The sequence below is a fragment of the Heliangelus exortis genome, chromosome 20 (assembly GCF_036169615.1).
Source record: "Heliangelus exortis chromosome 20, bHelExo1.hap1, whole genome shotgun sequence".
Taxonomy (NCBI): domain Eukaryota; kingdom Metazoa; phylum Chordata; class Aves; order Apodiformes; family Trochilidae; genus Heliangelus; species Heliangelus exortis.
The window spans coordinates 11024656-11050079 of NC_092441.1; the positions used below are offsets into that span (position 1 = coordinate 11024656).

Sequence of the window (25424 nt, forward strand, 5' to 3'; positions counted from 1 at the left end):
ACCACTTAGCAACAACACCTTTTTAGAAATAATGTCAACAGACAATCCTGGCATCACTGTTTCTTTCAGAATGCCAAAAATACAGAGACTTGGGAAACATTCTATTTGGAAATATACTATTTTTGTGCCTCTGGGTCTGAAAGAATAGACTTAGAGAGTTCTTTCTTCCCTGGAGCAAAATTTACATAAGCATGTAGCTATTGCTAAATAACTTTTGCATTAGAGACAGCTCAGGGAAATGCCCTGTTCTTAAGACTCTCGAGTTTCATCAGATCACTGTGTAGGGCGTTTTATTTTTTTTAATTATTACTCACACTTGTATACTGAATCACTTATAAAACAAATAAGGTTTAATAAGTTTCAATGCCCAAGGCTACCTCAACATGATGACATCTCTGTCACGCAAGAACTGGGAGTGCTACACCCTGAAGCAATAACTAAAAAGCTGTTTGATATAATGGCAGGTTTAAAAGCAAACCTCCAGACCAAGAGAATTTAAAATGCAGATTCTTGAAACAGGTTAGAAGTTTCCTTCAAGTAAACAAATGTTACAAAAAAATAAACACATAGCCATTTCTTATTAATCAAACATTTATATTCTCTCAAATATACAAAGTATCCGAGCATGAAGGTGAGTTTAATTCAATACTGCAATGTTAGTTCAACAAAATAGGGCAGGTTTTAAAAACTGCAAGCAAAGATTCCTGCCAGTGCACACCTGTTGTGAAATGATATATTACTGACGACAGGTGTAAAGGAAAAAAAAGAAAAAAACACTGGTGGAATTAAAATGTGTAACCCAGGCTGCGTGTTTCGACAAGAATCATGAAACAGTAGTACTTGTTCTACACATAATGCTGAGTTAGATTAAACAGTAGCATACCTAATCACCAAGACTTAAGGCCACGAGGAGGCAGATCAAAGTGCAGCAATGCTGAACTACTCACTGCGTACCTAACTTGCAGTTTCAGTTCATTGAAATGCAAGAGTTTCATGTCTTTTTAAAACAGTTTTGCCATGCCAAAATCACCACCAGCTATTTCCTAAATGCAGACCAGAAGCAGCAGAGTATCATAATCCAACTGAAAGCCACCCTGCTAGGGGCTCAAAACTGATCCACAAAAGACACAAAGATTTTTTTCATCTCCACTCTGGTGGGTTATGTTCCTAAAATCTATTACATCACCAAAACCTGCCTTGCTGCTGACTTCTAACCAAAAAACAGTCTTTTTTTCTCCTTCTGATAGGAGAGAAGTACCCAGGCAACTACAGTTCGACTCAAAGTTGCTGGAAGAACTAAGGGTGAGGAATTTTAAAGCCTGTTGCCACAAGTTTTAGTTGTCCTTCACCAGGATGTGTTCTGCTTTACACACATAGCAATTATTTACTATGTTTCTGGGTAGGCTGTTAGAATTTAGTATGTTTAATAGAAAACTACTTAAACACTGCTTCTATTTCAGTTTAACAAAATGCTTTTGTTACAAGTGTTATAAATTCTTAATATTAAAGCTCTTAAAATGAGTATTTCTTCCTCCACTCAAGCATATCTGAGTATTTGCATGCACAAATACCTTTATTTCCTAATGATATCATTCATGTTGACATTTTAGTAACCAGAATTAAAAATTGAAGACTGAATGCAAGAAAAGGCCTTTAAAACTTAAGCCTGCTCATACCTACCAACTGGCAGAAGAGTTATGAGCTGTAGGACACAAATAAAATTGGCCTGATAAATACTATGTACTATGCCACAAAGGAAGAAAAAAAAAAAAATCATATAAATGCAAGAAGGTAGAATTCTGCTTCCAGGGATGTTGTATCACCTTCTGGTTTCGATGCTGCTTGTTAAGTATTCACCTGTTTCGCTTACTGTGCGCTAATGAACAGGTGGATGGAGCCAAAGCCAAACTCAAAGGAATTATGACAAAACACTAATGTATTATACATCCTGCAGGTCTCATCATGCACCTACAATGGCAGTCAGTCTCCCTTTCCAGATCTGACAATAAAATGATGAAACATCATTCTGTCTTTTGAAACATCCTGCAATGCATCCAAATAATGCTTCCTCCTGTTTAAGCAGCAAGTCCCGAGTCAATCTAAATATAGATCAGTTCTTGTATCTTCTGATTTGGAAGAGCTACTAGAGAAAAAAAACAAAACAAACACAAAACACACAGCACACACTTGTTCCAGAACTTTGCTTTGATGTTTAGTAACATACTGCACACAAGTCCTCATAGCAATTATTTAAAAAGAGATGCAAATTTATGCAAATTATAGAAACTCATATAAACACCAGCAAATCCTTAAATCTGTGCAAAGACTGTACCAAGAGCTGGTCATCTGACTTCACTTGTGCTACCTCAACTTTGGGCAACAACAAAAACAAGAAGTAACTACTTCACTCACACAAACTACCCAATTAATTCCACCTAAATATATTCAGACATCAAAACTGGAACAGATACCAGAATTGTTATTCAAGTATTTCAAAACACACACCAACACTTTTAAGGGTGTAAAAGTACAGGAAAGTTTTAGAAAATATACTCCTAGAATATACAAGAGGAGTGCTAGCATATAGTAGCTTTTCAGGTATTACACTTTTTCTGGTGTGTTGTATATAGAATCATAGAATCATAGAATATATAATGCCTTAAACCCCAAATTAAGAATTCAGCTCTTTGGGTCTCAAACTATTTTTATTTCACAAGTTAAAGAGCATTGAACAAAGAAACCAATTCATATTAGCAAGCAAAACCACAGAAAATAGTGCATTTTTTCAGACTATTCAAGTTTAGTATGTCTTATTAAAACTCCTAAACAATATTTTACTTGAAGAAGAATGGATACAACTTTCAAGAATCATTTGTATTTTGTTTACCTGTTCTGAAAAGTCAGGGAAGTACCACTATTATATCAGAAGACCAACCTCTTTATTTTGTATGGTTCAAATTTTTTAATTTATTTCAAAAGTTTTGTTCAAAACAACAACAACAAAAAAAACCCCAAACCCACAACCCAAGCTGAATTATGAAATAATTTCTGATATATAATCAGATATTTAAAAGCATTTTGGAGAGTTATTTTTCATTATCTAAACCTCTCTGGTGCACTTTCTACTGAAGGTCAACCATAGCAGTATTGTATAATCATAATCCTCTATCTATTGGAAGAAAAGCACTATTTACCAGGGCCTGGAGCATGCCATTCATAACAACAGTCCCCTCCATGGTCTCAAAAGAGGATTTAGATAACATAGAAAGTGTCCAGTCCAGGAAGTCTGCCATCCTGCTTTGCCTGACATCAGGGCGGACAATAAATCTATGACAGAACAAACAAAAACACTGCAGTTAGTAACTTTATGACTCTCAATTAAAAATAATTTTGCCTGCTATCCAAACGGCTTGCAGTTCCTACAAAATATTCTCCACAGGTTATTTTCCTAAATTACTGAGGGTAGGAACTCTCCAAACCATTGTATATTTAGCTCTTGTTTCTGAGCAAGGCTTTGAGCCCAAATTTCCTCTCCACTTTCGGCCAATCTATAAATTCAGATTCTAGAAATTTCCCATCTTAATTTTAAAGCAACAAACTTTACAAAGATCCCACTTAAAAACTAACTACATTAAAATTAGTGAGTAGTTGAAACAAATACAAGGCTTCTCCACCATTCCCACCAAGAACAGCTATACTGCAAATCTGAAAATCATCACAAATTATGTGTTGGTCCAGATTGCACTGCTACCAGCCAGGCCAATAAAGAGTGATGAGCAGTGCTATATTTGGTTTTTTCACCTGCTCTTTAACACATTGGGTGGAGGAAGGGGTGCATTTTGCACAGAGGACAAAAGAGGTACATCATGGTTAAACTATTTCCCTAACTCTATACTCGGTCACCAATAGTGCCAGCCAAGCTACAGTTAGGGCATCTGCTTCAGTTATCTAATTTAGTATTCTTGGCACCTAAAAATTAAGGTACTGTTCCAGCAGAGATTCAGAGTAAACTAAGAAACACTGCTCTCAAAGAAAAAAAAAAGGTACATGGAAATGCCCACAAAAGATAGTTCCTAGCACTGAAGATTCAGGCAGAGCTTACCTCTGGTTACTTCATACACCTAGAAATTAAATGCAGAAATGCACAAAGAGCTAACTAACAGGGAATATTAAATGCAGAGAGTGAAGGAAACAGTGAGCAGGCATGTGATCACCTGAATTATCCTCAAAGACATTATCTGTCATGTTTAGCAATAGAACAATGAGCATTTGGGAGATGGGTTAGCTGGGGGGTGGTTTATTTTATAACAGATCAGCAAAGACAAAGCCTTTTGCTCCACAGCACTGCTAACAGAAGTAACTTGTAAAGTAGATGAACTGGTTCCTAGACCCTTTCCCAGCCCAAAGGAGTTTAAATCTTAATTTCTCAAAGGAATGCCCTAACCTCCAGAATTAAAGGTAAGACTCATCTCCTCCTACTGCAACCAGGTCACTGAGCAAAAAGAAGAGATTTCATAAAACAAGCTCCAGCTCCTTTGCCCTATAAAAAGTAAATTCCTTTGGAAAAGAGGAAATCTTGGATCCTGATGTTTCTAAGCTTCACTTGAAATTCGTAAACTCCTTAGAGGAACCAGAACCCAGATTCCCCCTTTCTCTCCAGGGAGTTCCCTACTCAATAGTTACAGACCCCTGTTTCTTATGTCTCTGTCAAGGCTAGGACTTCAGCATTCCTGCCTGCCCAAACAGTCAAACTTCAAGATGAAACAGTGACCCTGTCTCAATAATTATGCCAATTCACTAGAGAATTGTTTTGGGATGTGAAAGCAGTGAATTCAAAAGCATAAAGGCCAAAAGGCCTGGGACCCAGGGCTTATAATTCCTGGTGAAATTTTTTAACCATTAGGCTATTTTGAAAATGGTGATTTAGTAATAAACTAAATACTTTTAAGTACACTAAATAGTCATTTTACACCCATTACAGTCTTACACACTTTGATGCAACTAGTACTAGAACCAGTTTAATGTATTCTCTCACCTTATTTGTTATGAATATATACTTCTAATAAAAATTAATTCAGCCAATAAACTGAAGGTGAAGAGAGCATGCCTGCAGAGTACCCTGCATTAGCATGCAAGGCACATAAGAAATCCCCCTGAAGTCCAGGCTGGAGCACTGCACAAACACAAAGTTTTGCTGGATGTAATACTGTAATCAATCACATTACTATATATGTGCTTTCACTACCAATTTATTTTTGCAGATAGCCTGGAGTGCAAATTCAATTAGTATAATGTGATTAAAGAATCTTTTTAAATTAGTCTTAGCTCTCAAGTATTGAGAAGACTTCCAAAATACTGGGTATACTTTCAAGAGTCTATTACAGTTCATTAATTTGGGGGTTTTTTTCTGGGTTTTTAGGAAGGTGAAGAGCATATTCAGGGACATACAAATGGTCAAGAATAATTCACTCTTCCATCACTCTTTCACCTCCCATCCTCTGCTTCTGTCAGCTTGTGACAAAATGGGTTACCAATGCAGATACACAAACATCCTAGAAAAGGAACTTCCAAGTATCACTTCCAAAGTTACTTTAAAAACTGATTGGGATAAGGGACAAGCATCACACTGAAGTATGTACCCAACAGGTAAGATTATTTATTAAAGACTATTCAAATGACTGGTGCAATAATCTAAATTTTGCTCTGAAATACTTTAGAGTAAATCTGAAAAGTACAAAACTAGTCACCAGAGAACTAGGATTCTAGATTGAACTCCATCATGAATTTTCCACAAGACACTGTCAGTTTCAAAACAAAATATTTCTGTCATCAGATTCAGAACTACAGCATTACCTCATTAAACATAAATTTATAAAGCAATGAGTTCCATGAGAGAAGTTCAGAATAAATTTAAAATAAGTACATGGACAATTACGTCCCAAAAAGACAGAATCTGCTCTACTAAATGCTACACTTAACTATTTTATTACAATTATTCCCATAAATTTTGTGCCTTTTAATGCAGAGATAAACGTTGACACGGGTTTTGTTCAGACTAGTTACCTACACCCACCATCATCGTTTCATCTTGCTCACCCTACAGAGCCTCTGCTCCTCCAGCTCCAGTGGCAAAACTATGTTGGCAGAGCCCCCTAGTGTAGACAGAGCACAGGCTGCTGCACGGTTCCGGGGGTTTGGTTTGCTTTAAAAAGAAAAATCAAACGATAAACTCAGCTTACCAAAGCCCTCTTCCACTAGAACATATTGAAATATGAACTGTAATACATACTGGAAGAAGGGTATGTGTGTACTGACACAGTTTATGGGCTTTGTAATTTGTTTTATGAAACACATCACAAAAGAAACCAACCTCCACGAATGCACTGGGAGAGTCAAGAGATACAAAACTTACTTCAAATTCATAAACAGCATCAGTATTACTGAATAGATGCAAAAGATGTCAGAACTGCACCTCTGTCAAATTGTTCAGTGTCTAAACACCAACTGTGTAGAACAATGGGATTTAGAAAGTTCCATTACCCAACACCTGTTTGATTTGATGAATTCTTTGATAACAACAAACTGAAGAAAACACAGGTATTGTTTTCTGCATGAGAAAATGAAGAAAGTGACAAAAGGGATATCAAGGAAATAAAACCAAGCATTACTATTTCCTTTTCCATAACTCAAGTACTACTAGGAAACATTAAAGCAGTAATACCAGACATGAATTCTCTACTTATCATGCATCCCACTGCAACACAAAGGAACTGTATTTTTCTGAAACCCTGTAGCACAAAATAGTCCCTAGAAGGCAATTTGAACTGTATCCTGTTAACACTGAAGTTCCTTATCACTTGTGATGGATGCCTGATCCTCTAGGAAACAGAAGAAAACAGCATTTCCAGTAATAACCAAATTACTGGATCTAATTCAAGCAAGTTTAACATCCCACATATAGATGGCAACTTCCATTCCTCCCAGTAGTGTCATTAGTAGCATGTCAGACTAAAAAAATGACAGGAGAAATGGGAGTTAGCTTTTTCCCTTTATACCAAGAAGCACAAGAGAGACTTACTTTGAAACCAGCACAGCAGCTGCATCTCGAGCCTTATCACTGACAACCAAGTAACACTAAAGGGAAAAGAAAACTAACTGTAGAAGAATTCATACATGTAGATTTAATAACAACTATGCAAGAACTCTGTACATGAATATACTGCTTAATACTTATTATTACATTCATTATAATGGTTACATGTATTATGTAGTTATTGATTACTACAAACTGAGCTCAAGATTGGAAAAAATTAAATTTTTAACACTTAACAAACTGTAGCTCAGACAACAGTCTCTCTTTGAGTGTCTCTCAGAGCAAGATCATCTTAAAGATGTATTTGTACCACTATGTGTTTACAAGTAGACACTTAAGCACTGCAAGTGTCAAAAGCAGAAGCTACTCAGGTATTTGTAAGGAGGGGGTCATTTAATTTTATCTTAAAGGGATGACAAGTTAGCCACTTCAACTTATGCCTGGTGAAATTTTACCTTTTTTGAAAAATCTTAATGTAGCTATAGCTTCCAGTGTTACTCATCCTGATCATATGCTGATTTGCTATTAAACTGCAAAACTTAGCTTTCAGAAAAAGCTAGCTAGGATATTCAAATATTGAAAGCTGCTACTTTAATCAAAGGTAGTTCATATTGGAGAGTTCTAAGATAGTTTATTACTTCAGGGAAAGCAAGTAACAGCCTCACCTGACACTAAATCAGCAAACAACATGCTGAAGATTCAAAAGCTATGGAAAAATTCTTTCCAGGTTAGATACAGATAATATGGGCTTAAATAGTATTTTGAAAATACACCAATTTATTGAATATTGGAAGATTAAATCTATGAACTATATGACAGGTTTTAAGTGTTACAAGATGTAGTAACACTTACTTTTGCTATCTGAAGTACACGATCCATTGTTGACATCCGAGTGTGCCCCTCCTCAGACAGATTCCCATCAAAACGGGCCAGATCAAAAGGAATCAAACATATCATTGAGAGCCACAATAAAAGCATGTAACGAGTTTCCCAAGTCTGGAAAAGAATGGAAAAACAAAATCTGCACTCCATTTTCTGGAACAGACTCCAACAAAGGGACCGCAGCACAAACTATCCACTGGCTCCCAGGAACTTTCAAAGTCAAATCATTAAAATTCTGAGCCTGAATGACCTGAAACACCAAAGGAGACAGAACTACAAAAGACTCCAAACAGGAAAACTAAGAAAAATTAATGGACCCCAAATCTGAAATCTACACAAGTTTATTTCCTGCCCAAAGAAAAACTGCATGTTGCCATTTTCCTGTTTTCTCTTTCCCTCAACCCATTTGTGCTTCCAGTCACAAATATGAGACAAACATGTTGCTTTTCCTCATTTCTTATGTATTGCTTTCATGCACTTACCAAACAACTTTAGGTGTGTTTTGATAGAGAGACAGGAAGAAACTTTCACAAGCTTTAAAGCTGTACAACTACATCAACAACAGCAAAGTGGTCAGAAGCTATGAAGTTTATTAAGAAAATATTTGAACAGCAGTTCAGTTACTGTCTTCCTAGCCATGACTTTGGTTACTTAAAATAGATGAGGATCTCTTAAAATTAATTTATCTTAATAAGCCTTCTGGAATTCTTGTATTTCCTTATTCAAAAAGAGTATCAACTGAATTATCTTGGGAGTTGGACTCAATCCTCACTGTTCCCTTCAACTCAAAGAGATTCTATGATCACAATTCATTCTTAAAAATTATTTGCTAAAATATGTTTTGAGTTAGAATTCCTGCCCAGAAAATTCCCAGCCAAATAAAACATTAATTTGAGACACATAATGAAGTGGTGTCACATTGTATTTTTCACACTGCAAAAGCAAGTAGAAAAAGAAATCTGAAATTGTGTTATTTCTCCACACCTAGGAATATATTACCAAAAGGACAAAATCCAAGCAATTCATGCTTTATGCCAGACTTGTGCAATTTTCTCCAAGCTTCACCTCCCTTCATTCAAAAGGAAAAAACAACAACAAACAACAACAAAAAGAACCCAACAAAACAATAACAACAACAAAAAAAAAACCAACCAACACCTCACAGAGCTGATTACAATTATCAAACTAAAGAATGAAAATTAGTTAACTGCCTTCATTTTCTCATCAAAACAGATGTTCTCACACCAACTTTGACAAAACCCAAGGGCTTAAAAAATAATGTATTTATATTAAGAAATAGGAACAAATAAATAAAAACTAAAATACCCTGTTTCCTACAATTTTACTTTTATGACTTCAAAGGCTATAACATTGCAATTAATGATACCCATAACAGGAAGAGGGTTTTTTCAGTTACTTCTTTTGGAAGTTCAGTATCTTTGACTTATTACTGTTGTTTGAATTCATTAGTTCCCTTACACAAGTGGCTAGATTTTAGTTGCACCTCAACTGCCATCACTCCTAAATCCTTAGAACATATCCCATGAAAAAAAAAAACATGACCTGCCCTTCAATAAGACATTTCCCTTCTGACAAGGTGACTTTCATATCAAATCCAGATGTTCATTCAGTTAGTACTGGACAGGGTGTATCACTACTTCATACTTTTTTTCCCAGGTTTTTTTGTTCTGATGTTCATCAGTTTTTTATGCTGGAGACATAAAAATTAACCACAAGTACAGCAAGTTCTCACCTCAGAGTCTTTTGGGTCTTGAACTGCAAGCAGATCCAAGACAGGCTGTAGATCACTCACTTCATGAGGGAACAGGGGGAGGAAACGTTTGTACCCTCTCACCTGTAACAGAAAAGTTTCAGAAGTTAGTACATCTGGCATCATCAAGTCCTGAGGAAAAAGAAAAGACTTTAAGGAGCTTCTTGTATATGATTCTCATGTAGCAAAACCAGAACGGATATGAACTAATAAAATGACAATTCTTTACAACAACTCTAGCACAGTCAACCTCAGCAAAGTGCCAGGGACCACGTCCAATAGAGCAGTCAGTAGCTCCAGGGATGGAGACTCCACAGCCTCTCTGAGCAATCCATTCCAGTGTTTAATCTCACAGTCAAAAACTCATTCTTATGCTCAGAAATTCTGCAATTTAATTCTTCATCGTACTGAAGTTATTACTCTAGTTTTATCACTCTGTATCTCAATGTCCTCATTAAGACCTTGATTTTTACTACTCTGTCTCATTAAAGCCATTGTGAAAATGATAAAGAAGAACTCATCTTTCACAATACATTTTAAAACATTGCATTACTCAGACTATTTGTTATTTCTGAAAATGTGAATATTTTAAAAGTTATTTAAATATCAAAGGAAATATTGGAAATGTAAATATTTCACTTATAGAATGTTAATTTGTGGGGGTTTTTTACCTTTGTAATGATGTAAAGAAATTTAAAAGCCAGGTGGGCCAGGAGTGCAGGAGATTCTTTGTCTCGTACTAAATCCAACAATGAATTCATCATCCACTCTAATGAAATGAGAGGAAAAAAAAGTCAATCTACTTGCAGTTATCTTATAGCTTCTCATCTGTGGAATACTAAAAGAGGAAGATAGCAGTGATATCAGTAATATCAACCACAGCAATCTTGTATTGCACATATGGATGCTCTGGTGCAACAGATTTTCAGGTGGATACACAGAGATGTAGTTAAAGATCACACTCCTACCTAAGTGGCGATCCAGCAAGTGAGGCTGCTCCTGGTACTTGTCCATTATACCTGAAAGGAAAAGATATATTTAATAAGCTATTCAAATTAAAGGCTCTTACAGACACTAATTGTGAGATACATCCCTGATTCTACACAGCTTTAAGATTTAGGTATCCTTGACCTAAGTGTTGGCACCACCTGTAAACATCATCAAAAAGTAAGAAAACTATGGAAAAGTAACCACAAAAATACAGTCTGTCCCCTTCTGTATTACAATCATTTACCTACACTGACTCATTAACTCCCTTCCAAGTGGCTCTCAAATTTCTGTGGACAGATCTCACAGCTAGATGAAACAAGCAGCTGTCCTTCACTGCAGAGCCCTTCATGGCTCCTTTCCCAAGCACAATTTATCAGCACACCATTTCTGGTGGAACTCTGCAAACAGAGAACACTGATCCAGTGTTAAAACTTACAGCTGCAGCTGCTACAGATTTACCAGCTTTCCATTACCCTCTTACCCACACAGCAACCAAAATGCTGCACTACACCTTTCACTCTTGCTGTTTGCATCTTCCTCATTGGACAGAATCCCACTTAGTTTTACAGAGATTTATCTCTTTGATAGCCTGTCAATTTATTGTTTTTCACACACACACAGGTATCTCAACATCAAGAAGTGCAGCAGCTTGACACTTTTCCAACCCTGAGGCTAATACAGCACTGAGGAAATTCTCCCTGGACACCCTGGGTTCCACCACCAAGCTATCCCCCTTCCCATGCCTGGATCATATTTGAAGATGGGAGTTCCAGCATGGAACAGGGTCCATCTGTACTGACACAGGGAACAGGCACTGCAAAATCCTCTTTCTTTTGAGCCACCTAACTACAGGAGATAAAGAAACAACACAGTGCTATTTTGCAGCTAAGGGTCTCTTTCACATCTCTCAGAGCCAGCTTTTTATTTTGAAATAGAACACAGGAAAATTATTCAACAAAAGACCATTGACACATTTTAAGCTGGAGAATTACAAACTGTCACTATTAATTACTGTGCTCCTCTAAACTTTAATATTACTTAATTTATCTTCCTGCCAAAAATGTGCTATTTTACTTTTGGGAATTGACCTGGAGAAAGGCAAATTGAAACTGAATCATAGGAAAAAACTAAGAGCATATTGTCAGTTTTTTTCAGAAACAAAAGTATTGAATTTAAACCTAGACTTCACAAAAGTCAACTACAGAAATGAAAGTTGGGTGACAGAAGAGGTCATTAAGTAATCCAGGACTGCACTGGAAATTGCCTGGGGCATTTTAGGGATCTGATCAGAAAATAGCTTTTTAATTAGAAAACTAAAATACCTTCTTAACCTCTCCTTTTCCTGCATTTATTTCTCTCCCAAACAGTTAAGCTATCCCTATTTTCCACTTGCAACAACACAAAATTAAAACATAACCAGTACTGTAGCTGACCAGTGGATGACACTGCACACCCACTCAAAAGATACCATCCTTGCACTTACTTGTACAGTCCCACTGGGACACCACAGTGCTGCCTCCTATCAAGAGGGAAGCCTGAGCTCCTTGCCATCACTGGCTTCCTACTGTAATTGGTGAGACCTTAAGAAAGAGTAGTTTGGAAGTTTAATCTCCTACTATAATTTTGTAGTAGAGTTCAGGAAGGTTTGGTTTTTGTTTTGTTTTTTACATAAGAGCACTAGAAGAACATATTTTCAGTTTATTGTCTTTGGTATTTAGATTTGGGGTTTAACTTTAGGTCACCAGGGAAAGCAATTTGGCAGGATAAGAAATTTGCTCATAAATTCCACCCCTGCTTGAGAGTTATTGCATTTTGATGCTATTTCCATTTTGAAGAAATTTCTTACATTCACCAGTGCTGTTGTTTGTACACATTTAACAGTTTGCAAAAAAATTAGCATTGAGTGTTCTTGTGAATGCTTTGGAGATTTACATTAAAATCCCCTGTAAATGATCATTACTGCACTATGCACATGCAGATTAAAGCTATTGCCTAAGCTTCAACATTGTATCCCCCACATTGAGCCTTTTACCATATCTGGGACATTTTGCCCAAGAAACATGGTTATCACATGATTCCTTATGACACTAAACATTCTAACCAATACCAAACAGCACATGCACTACCCATCAGTTTTAAGCACATTAACACTGGCTGATGATATGCACACAGTGAGTTCACAAACACAACTGAAATACACTGGAACAGAACATGGGTACAAAAGACAGAGAGGCACAGGAGGATGATCCACTGATGGAGAGGATGGCCTTTCAGAGACAGATTTTTTCAGTAATTGCTTCTCTGTCCCATCAACATCAACCATTTCACCTGTGACACTGAACAGCAACACAACACCTGTGCACCTGAACAGCTGTTATGTTCATCATTAGCCTCCTCAGCCAGTTAAATCAATCAAGTGTAATTACACTGAGTGACTTCTTCTGGGTCGGACTTCCAAATCTGGGGGATTCTGGTTTGGTTTTTGACTACCAAGTTCCTTCTTGTCAAAAGCACAGACACTGGATCAGTACCAGTCCAAATGCCTGTCCACTTAATTTAAATGAAAATTGGAATTAGCTTTTCAAATTATTTGGCAAGAAAATTAGACCCAATACAGGGCTGTGCATTATAACAGGCTAATCACACATACTGCTACATGCAGGTAATTATACCACTTCTATATTCAGCTGAGATCTATGAGCAGAAAAGCTTTTATTAAATGGTAAAAAGCCCAGCTGCAAAGTCAGATCCAAGTTACCTCCACACAGAGACAAATATATGACTATATAGCTGCTTTCCTATTTCTTGTGAAATATACAAGTAAAAATATGGATTTACAACTTTAAAGCCCCAAAAGCACGCATTTTTCAGAAGGAGTTAGGTAAAAAAATGGCATGAACTGGCATACAAACTTTAACTAAATTACTGCCTACATTTGAATAGGGAGCTAAACATAAGTCAGACTTCAGATTTCTTAAATCCAAGACCTTTTTTTTTTATTTACAGTAGTTAAATATCGTGTGATAATGGAATGCATATCTGGAAAACACAGTGAGAAAAAAAAGTAAGCCTAAACTACCTGTTGATAAATATCCACCGTTATCACCAATCTAAAATTAACAGTTTAGTCACCTTTCTGCAATAAAGTCCTTCAATGAATATAAAAACACGCTCTCCTTGTGCGATGTACTTACCTATAAATCTTTCCAGTGTCATTTCTCGGGTCGCCAAATCTCCAAAGACTCTCTTCAGGTTACCGATGAGCCCCCGGACTTCCTGACTGTCCGTGAAACTCTCCAGGACACTCCTCATGGCGGTGACACCTGACTCCTGATCCTTCCCTTCCTCCGCTTCCAACCCCGCTCCATCCATCTCGTCCAAAGCCATGCTCGCGGCCCGGCCCTCAGCCTTTCCAGCAGGACCTGGGAGCAGAAGCACCGCTCAGTCCCGCTCAGTCCCCGCTCCCCTCAGACGCTCCTCACACACCCGGCCCGGCCCGGCCCGGCCCCGCCCGCCGCCATGCGGCCCACCGCGCCCCTCCGACACGCAACGGAGGCCCGGCCCGGCCCTAACCTGCCTCCCTCAGCTGTCCGGCAAGCGAATGGCTCCCGCAGGTGGCGAAGAAACCGGAGACCAAACGGGGAAGAGCAGCGGGAACAACACCGGGACCGGGCAGTGCCGCCTCTCACCCCCTCCCGCCCCGCCCGAGCTCCCGCGCGCATTACCCTGGCAACCGCCTCCCTCCTACGGAGCGCCGCGCGGGACGAAAGGCTGCAGGGACGGCCCCACCTCCTGCCGCGGGAAGGGAAAGGAAGGGAAGGGAAGGGAAGGGAAGGGAAGGGAAGGGAAGGGAAGGGAAGGGAAGGGAAGGGAAGGGAAGGGAAGGGAAGATGGAGAGGAGGTGGCGGAGTTGATCTGGGATTTGGGGAACGGGCCCCTGATGTTTGTTTCTGCCTGGGAAACGCCGCTCTTAGGCTCTACCCCACTCCCTCATGCGAGGGAAAGCGGGGCCTGAAGTGTGATCATTGTGCAGAGGCCGCCAGAGGGAAACTGCCGCATGCCCTGATCCCTGACCTCCCGCAACATCGTTATAGTGGTTAATGTGAGAACTCATTAGCTAAATCTCAGCAAATTCTGTCAACAGAGACGCTCGTTTCTCTGCATTGGCTGTAGAGGAGGCACCCGGGCCCGGGGAGGACGCTGGGACAGAGACCCAGGGGCTCCATCCTCACGTTTGTTCCCACAAATCACAACCACAAAATGCAGGGGACACCAAATCCTGAGTTTCTGCAAGGCAAGTGCTTTATTTGAGAAGGACTTCACAAGTTCACATGGTACTTTCCAATGCAGTGTGGGTTTGTTCACAGAAATAAACTCCCATGCACATCCACTTCATTGTTTTCCTGGGCCTTTCCCAAGCCATCAGCTCCAGTTCCAACTGTATTCTAACTTTGTTGTTCCATTTTCCCACTGGATGAAGTGTTATAACCACACCAGCACAACTTCCCTGAACTGTAGCCCACATTCAAAGGCAGTAAATAATGTTAGCTATTTGTATTATATTTACAGATAATTGAATGCATTTTTTAAAAGAGTATAACATCTATCCTTGAAGTTTATGAAATACAACACAGGCAATTAAAGCTGAAAAGAAGTCCAAACATTTGAACAATTTTTAATATAACGTTTTAGGTATTAGTCATGAAAACCACCTGAAAGGTAAATACCTAAGTTCAGTCATTCTTATTCAGATTTTCTTATTCACATAAGCATGTCAGACTGCACTTATATCTACTTTAATTTATTAAAAAAAAAGTTTTTTTTTTAAATGTACTTCAGCTTACACTGTATGGCAATACCTGTCTTGTAGAGTTTTCTCCTCAAATTCTCATTGCCTATATTTTCTGCAAAAATAGAGCAGTTAGGAGTATTAAAAAACAATGCCATCAAATTTTATATTGTTCCTTCAGTAATCCAGCAGTGGCAGAACAGATCAGCTATGCCTGAATTACTTCATAAAACTGAAAAAAAATTATAAAATCAAGCACCAACCAACACAGCAGATGCTTTCTTGTAATCAAAATCAAAATACTAAGCCTCCCTCCCACTTTCTGGTATCTTTTTACAAAGCTATTTAAATGTTACTATTAAACTATTACACACAAAAACATCATACTAAGACTATGATATATTTTTCTCAACCTTGTGTGGTCACAACCCACTTTCTGACCATAGGGTTACTTAGCAAGGAACTACACTGACACCTCTTCTGAAACACTGCTAGAAATTAATTTCTTACGGGAAGGGAAAAACAAAATTACATTAAATTAAAATAAATATTATAAATATTATTAATTATATCGGCTTGCTAAGTGCAGTTCAAAGGGCCTGGTCTACTCTTTAAATCAAAAAGAGAATGCTTTCATTTTCAGATTCATAGAATCTGATAAAAATTTTCCATCAGGACACAACATGGGAAAGACAACAAAAATAATAAGTGGGAAAAGGGAATGGATACAGAGACAGAAAACTAAAGCAGAACAAAAAAGGGGAGAATTAAGGACCTAGTCATTATTCCCAGCATCACAATGGCACAACAGTAATGCTCAATATCAAACTGCTGATAGAGCAGCAGCTGAAGTGGCAAAATGCAAACACAGCAGCCAAGAAGTGAGACAGAGTAAGGTCAGGCTGGCTGTCTGGCTGCTTTCCAGCCTCCTGAAGCCTTCACAAACAATGCAGGCTTCTTCACCAGGGTACGAATCTCTGCCAGGAAACTTGTGTGTAAGTTTAACACAATCGTAACATTTTGTGAGACTCAAAAGGGTACCAACCTTTTACATGTCAGGTGTTTCAGCATTAACTCCCAGTTTGTGTTAATTCTGATATGCAAGGACTGCTAATTACTAAGGGGCTATGTCAGAATTTCTCAGACCTATCTGGTTACTTCAGAAGTTTTCTCATTAAACTTAGGGTAGGTCCCCTATACCCCGTCCCAAAATGGTTCCAGTGGTTTATGTAATTAAAGAGCTGATACAATTTGTTTCGTTTCTCAAAACCTGGAGCTTTGGGTATTTTACTGTGATAAGCAGAGAAAAAGCAGCTGCTAAACCCACCAAACATTCCAGCAATGGCCAGTTCAAATTCTGAGTGGCCATAAAAGCAAGCAGGGTCAAAGATAATTGGCCCGGAGTCATCCTCAGCCACATTTCCTGCCCACAGGTCCCCATGCAGCAGAGCAGGAACAATTTCTACATCACAGAACATTTCAGGAATCTTTAGCTGAAAGAACAAACATATAACAATTAAAGAGTTTTGAAGAAAATATTACATAAAACAAAGTTCTGTAGGATATAAGACACTAAGCTGGTCAAATACATCCTGTTTTCAGTTCTCATGCAATGTTTTTGAAGTTGATGGCTACAAGCCTGAACCTAAACTGTGAACCAGTAAATGTTCTTGCCTGTTCCTGACAGACATTATCAAGTAATTTAATTCACAGTCTACTATTGACTTCTAGTATTAAAGTATTGTTTCTAGACAAGGATAGCATTGGCTGCCACAATAAATATAAAGTTCACTTAAAGGATTTCAGTGACCAAAAGGGCAGCAGCAACTCTCTGTACCAAAGAATTAAAAAACAAACTTGTAATGTAAAGCTTGCAGAGGAGTAAATTCCTGGCTGTTTCCTGAGTGCTGCATGGAGTGTCACCTGAACCACAACCTCAGCTGTGAGCCTAGAAACAATTAAAAGAAAATAAGCTGCCAGGGCAACAGAATCTTACCTATTTTGTAACACAAAGTTTTTAGATAGGATTTACCACCCTATTATTACTGGCTGTATTCTAAGAAATAAAAGTCAGTGCTGAATTACAGGTTTGTTTTCACTATCTATTAAAACAAGGAAAACCAGCATGAATTATTTTCAGCTGGCAGTGTTGCTGGGCAAGCTGTGAAGCTAATCCAGTTACTTACTGTTATAAAAAGCTATGCTAATCTCTTTTAAAAAACATTTAAAATTCCACCAATACATATTTTCTCATATTCTAAAAAACAAATTTAAGACATGGCTCATACTTTAAGCTGTGACCAAAGTTCTCTGGCTTCTCTATCTCCATAATCTTTTTCAACCAAATCCAGTTGAGCTTGGAGTCGGTGACGAACAAAGAAGGAAGTCCAATCACTCTGCCAGTCATTCACCTAAAAAACACAATACAGAGGTTTGTCATGACCAGTTTTACCATATAGATAATTAGTATTAATAATACACAGATAGATATCAAGTTAAAATGTTTGATGCTGACACAATGACCTAGACAATGTTAATATGACCCATGCACAATGTTTTTAGACTTCCGGTTAATTTTTCTTTTGGAAGTGATGCCCTCTTCCATGCCATGGTGGGACTGTCTTTAGCATGAGCTATAAGTGGAGGTTCTGGCTATTTTAATTCACCGAAATGTCCTTTATGTATTTTAGAGGGAGAGTTTCTTGTTCCATATTTCAAAACCTTTCTGGGAACACAAAAGTGTTTGTTCATTTCCAGTGGGTAATGTGTTTCTAATTTGATGAAAAGTTGCACTTAACAAAGCATTTGAGAGAGTGAAAGTGAATTCAATTAAACAGTAGAATGAGATTCTACTAAGTGCAGAGCCAAGCAAACGACTCACATCTGAGCCCTCCTCCCAGTGTCTTTTGTTTTATAGCACGAGACCCTCCAAAAGTAGTGAACTTGAACTTGCCACTTGAGAGCCATAGAGTAGGGATTTAGAAAAAGTCTGGACATGGTCCCTGAAGGGAAACACCACATGAGCTTTCCCAGGCCCAGGACATACCTGTGGTATATAACCACAGCAAGTGGCTGTATGGAATCCAAACTTATCCACATACTGAGACTCAGAGTGACCTGCTCCTTTACCTGAGAAACAAAAAAATTATCAGGAGTTTTGAGATCCTCGCATAGTTAAGTCTGCAAACACAGAACTAAATTTCAGAGAATAGACAGAGAAAATAGTTTTAAGCAATAAGGTACATTTATTTCATTGTCACAACCCTCCCTGAAGATGGAAAGAACTCTCTAGGACAGTTAATTGTCTGAACCAGGAGTAACTGAAAAAAGGATGCCTGTAAGGTCAAGAACATTTTAAGAGACTCATGGCACATGAGGTTGAACGGTTTAGCTGACACTGAAAAAGACAACTCATCCCAATTTTCTATTTAATTTATGAAATGTTGAAAGCTACAACTATCAAATAATAGCATTTACTCAGGTAAGCATTCTTACTCAGGTTCAGTGACCGCATAACTTCATATAACAAATTATATGCAAAATGAAGAATCAAAAATTAATTATTTTAGTTTTAGCAAGGTTAAAAGGATATATTTTAAAAAATACAACAGTAGTTATAATTACAGTGCATATAATGTACATTGAGAGGTGTGGGACAGGAGGGACCTGTCTCAAGAAGCGGTGTTTCAGTATTTACTTTAATTATCCTAAAAATTATAATGCAACACTGTACCACAGCCAAATTAATTATTTGATTTTTTTGTTTAATACATGATACTGATACTCTACCAATTGTGCTTCCCTCCTTTCTCAATTTCTCTCCAAGTTTCAGGTTATAAAGATGAAGATCTGCTATCTGCTCTCCAAGCTTTGAGGAATATCTGTAGGAGCAAAAACCAAACCAAAACTGAAACAAGACAACTGAATTCAATATTACAAGGAAAAAATAAGTTCAGTTAAACATGACCAAGTATATTTACAGAACTTTAGTCAACTTCACAAGTACATAGCAGGGAGCAAGTGAATAGACAACTCTGAAGAAAGGTAACAGATTATAAAATGAACATAAGTCAATATCTTTTGAAAGAAAGATAAACAGCTCACAAGGTTGTGTAAACAGAAGAGGAGAATGCAGGAGGATCATGTAATCCTCCTCTTATCAGCTCCACATTATTAAGCAGAGAATGGAACATGGTATCTACTCATACTCATAGCCTCATACTTTGAAATCAGCTGAACAGCAGTAAGGATGGGAAGTCTAAAAAGAAGCAAGGATTGAGCTGAGGTTGCTTAATGTAAAAGACAGAAAACTGAAAACAGATAAAATATTGCACAAATATCTGAGCAGGAGCTGCAAGGAAGGAATCTGATTTGTTCTCCATGCACAGCATGGATAGAAAATAATGGGGATTAAATTGCAACCTGGAGGACTGAGGTTTGACATTACAAAAATCTTTGCCAGGAATACTGTTTGGAGAGGTTATGGAATTGCCATTGTTCTCCCAATAGGAACTGATATATTGGACAAACGCTGCCAGAAGATGCACACACATTACTGTGTTCCCATAGAGGCCTGGAACAAAGGAGCTAATTCCTGGAAGCCTGTGTTCAGGAGCCTGTGACTCCTGAATTCCATGTTCAGTTTGGCTGGTGGACAAAATAGATTCCTGTTATTTATCCATTCGGTTCTTCCTCACCTTACTGTCTTTGAACTTGACTGGCTTCAATTGTACTTTAAGATTATACTTACAGAATCAGAGGTTGCAAAGACATAAGAAGCTCATAAGTTAAAATAAAACTGATAGACTGGGAAAAGAAACTCAAATTTAAAATTTTATGAGAGAAATATGGCTAAACTCAGCCACCTTCACATCTCAGCAGCATCTCAGCACATGGACCAGCATATGAAGGCTGGCAATAGTGTGCCATTTGTACACACAGACACAAATACAGATCTGTGTGTGTGTGTTTTTAATATGCACACACACACAAGTATGGATCTTGGCAGACAGACACAAACTCCAGCTCTGAGACTATAGAGAGGTTCTGCTCATGAAGTTTTCTGAATGCAAGATACAAGAAAACATATCCCAAAACCAAGTAGGAAGACATTTATAGACATACCTGCTGAGATGCTTCATCTTTAGATACTCCATGACAAACATTGCTCCTCCTCCAGGTAGGTCAATTACTTTAATAGGCTGAGGCACTCTCACAATGTTGGTCCTTTGGATAGCTTCCAGACTTGCCATTTCCCCATCAAACATTTTTCTAGCCTGTCGAGGAATAAGAAAATCCTTGGGCTAAACTATAGATGTCTAACTTAGAAAGGAGCCTTGTTTACAAGGAGTTAATTCATCTTGAAAACAGAACTGCTGCAAGGTTTCAGTCCACACAGGGAGACTTGAGTACCTTAACTCTACTTTCTTTTTTTCCCAAAATTCATTCCAGGGTAGCAGGATGTTACATTTCACTGTGATTTCCAGCTGTTTGTGTAGGACCAGACAACTTAGATACAACACTTCTCTGAGGACCCAAGACCTCCCTCCTTCAAAACCACGGATGACCACTGCTGAACAAAGTAAAAGCATGAATCCTTAAACTCATTCTCCTTTCCATGCAGGTCAACGACCACCAGGTGGAGACGAAAGTACAATTATTAAGCCTTTGCTCTGCATTTGTAAAGTAAAATTGTTCTTAGCAGCAGTTTTAGGATGGCTCTCATATTGAATAAGCAAATTTCTGATGCACTGTGGTGTTACAGAAAAAAAATCGCATACTGCATGCATTTAGTAACAGAAAAGTAAAAAACCTGGCCTGAAAAATAGCAAAAAGCTTACTACTAAAAATACAAAAAGCAACGGGGCAATTTGAAACCTCTGTAGCTTTAAAAATAATGCATGAGATTTAGCACTTGCACCCTGCTTCCTCCCTCCCACTGTTCTATCCTCCCAACTGAAACATGAAAAGCAAATTCAGCTTTACAATTTTCCGAACACTCAGTACTACAAAGGCAGCTCTGTATTTAGCCTCTTTTTTGCAAATTGCAATGCCAATTCCTGCCAATACCACATTGCACTCCACCTCATTGTTTATTAACCAAACCTGCTGCATTAATACTTGGTATAAAATAGAATACAGCTTTTAGAAGAGAGCTGGCAGGAAAACTAGAATAAACAAAAGTCATCCTGAAAAAGCAGAACTGTTAAGTAATTACCCATCAGATGCTTTTAAAATAAAATGCTCTCTATGTGCAACAATATCAGTTAACAGTAGTAGTTAAATATCTGCTAGCATTAACCTGAGGTTTATAGTTGATTTTAACAAATACTCGTCCACTGTCTGTTTCATAAGCTTGGCCTTGGCTAATGTATCCTCCTCCCGAGCTTCCAAACGCTTTCAGAACAGAAGTTTTCAATTCTGTTTTCAGGATTTTTTCCATGGTGTTTTCCAGGCTGCTGCAGCTGCTTTCTGCTAAATCCACTGCAAAACAGGATTAAAGGTTTGGGTCCTTCTTCACTGTCACTCTGCTATGAGGTAGGAAGGGCCACCCACTAAATAAAAATAAATAAATAAATAAACAAAATCAGCCCAAAGCCCAACAAAATACAAACAAACGAAAAAAGGCAAATCCAGGTATGTTTCAAAATGTTTCCCACGGGCTATTGTAACCATGCAGAAAAAAAAAAAATCTTTATAAATATTGGCTAGAATAAAGCTGAGAGGTGTGTCCTGGGTCCTCTCTCTGAGTGCCGAGAGCTGCTGGTATTTGTAGTTTGGGCCCGTTTTTCTTTTTTAAGCTCCGTGATCGCATTGGTAGGCGTCATTTTTAAACCAGTCCACTAGAGGGAGTCTCAAGGCAGCGCTACTAATTGCGCAGTTTGGTATTTGTGGTTATTCAGGACAGGAAAAGCCAGGTGGCCGTGTCTGAGGACACGATTAGATCGTGCTGCTGACCCCAAGCCAGGCACCAGAAACACGGGGAAAGGTTCTGGGGTTTTTGCGTGCAGTTGCTTTGTGTGGACCGGGGTTCTGTTGCCATCACTGATACCTTCAGGACTCTTTCCCTTCTTGGGACATAATTCATATATCTTGCCAGAGGGAGTCAAAAGACAAGGCAAGTGCCCTCGTGGCAGTGAGATAGGTGCTCTGGGTGAATATTATCAAGTGTAAATTCACAGTAATAGCATCAAGCTGGCAATAAAGAAATTCCTGACACTGTTCCTGTAATGCTTCTTTGAATTTACCATGATCTTTATGATGTCATTTAACTTTTTTATCTCCTTCCATCATCTGTACCAAGTAGAACCCTTGAGTACTTCTGAATTTAATCACTTCATACCTGCAAAGTCCTCTGACACTCTGGTATGAAGAGTTAAACCTTTAAAACATTTTATCTTAACCTAGACCCCACAGTATGTTTTAATAATGTCTGCATAAAGATGGCATCTTTGGTTAGGTGGCTATGACTCCATGGAAAAGATGCTGTATAAAGCAGTGTAAGCCAAGAGCAAGAAAACACATTCCATCATAAAAACGTCCCTTCCTGTGACAGAAGTTACAGTTTCTCAGTAAATGTATTTTCCTCTTAAGTACCTACAAGACCAGCTAATTGTATACCACGCCACCCCTGCTTTTATTGCTGCCAGACCCATCCAGTATCAGCTAAAATCACCAATTCTGTTTTGGAACAACAGTGAAGATGACAAGCAGGAAGAAAACCAGTACTAGAGTGCAACATTTGTCTCTGCAAGCAGTTTTTGCAGACAGCAGCAGTCCAAGAGAATTAAAACAATACAAATAAATTAAAAAATCCTACTGCAATGTAGGGTACAGAGGAACTACAAGCAATTCAGCAGAAATACAGGGTCTTACAGAGAGGTTCAAAATTGATGTATTTTCACAATCAGGACAGTCAAGCCATGACTGTGGCTCATGGTAGCCCAAAGAGTTTATGCAGTCTCCATCCTTGGAGATTTTCAAGACCAGATCAGATGAAAACTGAAATAACCTGTCCAGTCCTCATAACTCATGCAGCTTTAAGCAGGAGCCTGAACAAAGTGACCTCGTGAGGTTTCCCCCAACCTGCATATTCCTATGATCCTAACCATTGAGTCCAGACTTCCAAGCTTCCCTTCCCCTAACTCCTCTCCAAGGTAGAAGCTGATGTTATTAAAATTATGCACAACCCACCGACAAATTTCCTAAGGAAATTAAAAATTGAATTTAATAGGAAAAAAACAAACATAAAAAGAGATCTGGTTTCAAAGTATTAAAATGCAATGCCTCCCACCATGCATTGTGATCCACCTTGAGAAGAGATTCAGAAACTTTGTGACAGAATGTTAAAACTTTTCACAATGAACAGACATATGTACACTTTTCTTAAAAAGTACAGGGGTTCTTTTACCCTTTTTCCTTGGCCAAATAGGAATCAAAATTCAGACTCATGTCATAGAAGCAGGAAACACAGAATGAGAGCACATTGCAAGGAAACACTTGACAGATTCAGAATGTTTGAAGGGCGCCAAGAGGGAGGAACATGAAAAGGGAAAAGCAATACACATTCTCTCTTTCTCTCATAGTTTAAAGCTAAAGAATAACCACCTGTTGGGAGAGTTTTGGAGAAAAATGGACATGTGAGCAATCCTGACTATTTAGCTTTAGCCAGAGTGAGCTAAGGGCCTTGAGGCCCAGCTGCAAGGTTATTAAAAGATCAGCTACGGGCAAAAGATAAGGGAGCTGGGAGCAGAAAAGAAGAACAGGATGGGAAAGCATCACATAGACAGCACATAAACAGTTGTATTTAACCAGTTAGATAGTGCCCTGTGGCATATGAGAAATGTGTTGTACCAATCAGCAACGTGCTTATCTTATGTTATCAGCCTGGCTGTGTATAAAAGGGCTACTGCTGCTCTCAATAAACAGCAACACTTATATTGTCACTTATATTACTCTGTGTGTTGTCCACTGCTCTCCCACAAATGGTGCCTGAACAGGAATTGCTGGTGGTTGCTTCACAAGAGGGTTCATCTGGATGTTGGGCACTGCTTGGGAATCACAGCAGGAGCTGGAAGTGAGCTGGGCACTCACCCCTGTAAGGTGGGCACTGCAAACCTGAGGGAAATGCAGAGAGGTGGCAGTGCCATTACTGGGTAGGATCCTCTCTGAGAGAGGGATTCCTGGTAACCCAACACAGACCCAGGAGCTGCACATTAACCAAACTGGTATTTGCTGCAGTGTCTATTGCCCTCCTCCTGACAGCCTAGAATGCAACAGAATGATCAAAGAGAATTTTAAGAGCAGTGCACAACTATAAAATATGCAAGAAAAAAAAAATCACCTTATAGAAATGCAGCAATTTCTTTTTAAGGGTCCACCAGCAGCCTGCCTTCCAAAAAGATTTCACCTGTTTCCATTCCTTGATTCAACTGCTGTCTAGAAGAACTCTTCATCATGGGATCCATGATACAGTAGAGCTTGCTGTTAACACTCCATCTGCATCCCTGTTTACATCCATTCCATTTTTAATGCAATCAAAATGGCTTTGAAAAACTGAGCATAGTACCCCTCAAATTAATACTCTAAATACAATTGTTTCTATTTACATAACTTGCATACTACACAATTTTCCTTCAACCACAACATTTTGATTAAGTTTGAGGAAAAGGTGATCCTTGTAGACTTACCATTTATCACTGAAGTCTATGACTGACAGAAAACCCACTTTCATATAACTTTCACCTTCTAGTGATAAGTACTTAGGTATTTTAGCAAAACATGGATTTGTTGAAGATTTGCAAACAGAATGTTTAATAACTTCTAACCTGCTTATGAAAGCACTTGGAAATAAACACTGAAGGGATCTAACCACATTGACTGCTGGTTACAATTCCACA

General features: G+C 38.4%; 2 protein-coding genes across 6 annotated transcripts in view; both read right to left on the reverse strand.

The window, feature by feature from the left end:
* Positions 1 to 14484, reverse strand: part of TBCD (tubulin folding cofactor D) — a 107054-nt gene extending 92570 nt beyond the window's left edge. For 2 of the 3 annotated variants that reach the window (XM_071764218.1, XM_071764220.1), the window contains exons 1-8: positions 14310 to 14484; positions 13931 to 14158; positions 10715 to 10765; positions 10418 to 10515; positions 9729 to 9830; positions 7946 to 8089; positions 7079 to 7134; positions 3195 to 3327 (exon numbers count right to left, since the gene is read on the reverse strand). In XM_071764218.1, the coding sequence (XP_071620319.1) occupies positions 3195 to 3327; positions 7079 to 7134; positions 7946 to 8089; positions 9729 to 9830; positions 10418 to 10515; positions 10715 to 10765; positions 13931 to 14123 (777 nt within the window). In that variant the 5' untranslated portion in view covers positions 14124 to 14158; positions 14310 to 14484. The remainder of the gene's footprint in view (positions 1 to 3194; positions 3328 to 7078; positions 7135 to 7945; positions 8090 to 9728; positions 9831 to 10417; positions 10516 to 10714; positions 10766 to 13930; positions 14159 to 14309) is intronic. The other variant, XM_071764219.1, reaches the window with a different exon arrangement.
* A 532-nt stretch (positions 14485 to 15016) lies between these two features.
* Positions 15017 to 22075, reverse strand: FN3K (fructosamine 3 kinase). 3 transcript variants are annotated; one of them, XM_071763943.1, is made up of 7 exons: positions 21827 to 22075; positions 20650 to 20801; positions 19315 to 19406; positions 18572 to 18654; positions 17814 to 17936; positions 16853 to 17018; positions 15017 to 15640 (listed from the first exon to the last, which is right to left on the reverse strand). In XM_071763943.1, the coding sequence occupies exons 1-7, from the start codon at positions 21965 to 21967 to the stop codon at positions 15561 to 15563; spliced, it is 837 nt and encodes a 278-aa protein (XP_071620044.1). In that variant the 5' UTR covers positions 21968 to 22075; the 3' UTR covers positions 15017 to 15560. The 3 variants fall into 3 exon arrangements, with proteins under 3 accessions (XP_071620044.1, XP_071620043.1, XP_071620045.1); XM_071763942.1 differs by having other exon boundaries at positions 15017 to 17018; XM_071763944.1 differs by lacking the exon at positions 21827 to 22075 and adding an exon at positions 20938 to 21113 and having other exon boundaries at positions 15017 to 17018.
* Between the last annotated feature and the right edge of the window lie 3349 nt (positions 22076 to 25424).

What these genes read in the sequence shown, in the direction of transcription:
- FN3K (XM_071763942.1), bottom strand. Translation starts at nt 21,967, where the DNA reads ATGGAAAAAATCCTGAAAACAGAATTGAAAACTTCTGTTCTGAAAGCG. An exon ending in AAGATGAAGCATCTCAGCAG is followed by an intron (nt 19,407 to 20,649) that starts GTATGTCTATAA and finishes TTGCTCCTACAG; the next exon opens with ATATTCCTCAAAGCTTGGAG. An exon ending in GCTGTGGTTATATACCACAG is followed by an intron (nt 17,937 to 18,571) that starts GTATGTCCTGGG and finishes TGTGTTTTTTAG; the next exon opens with GTGAATGACTGGCAGAGTGA.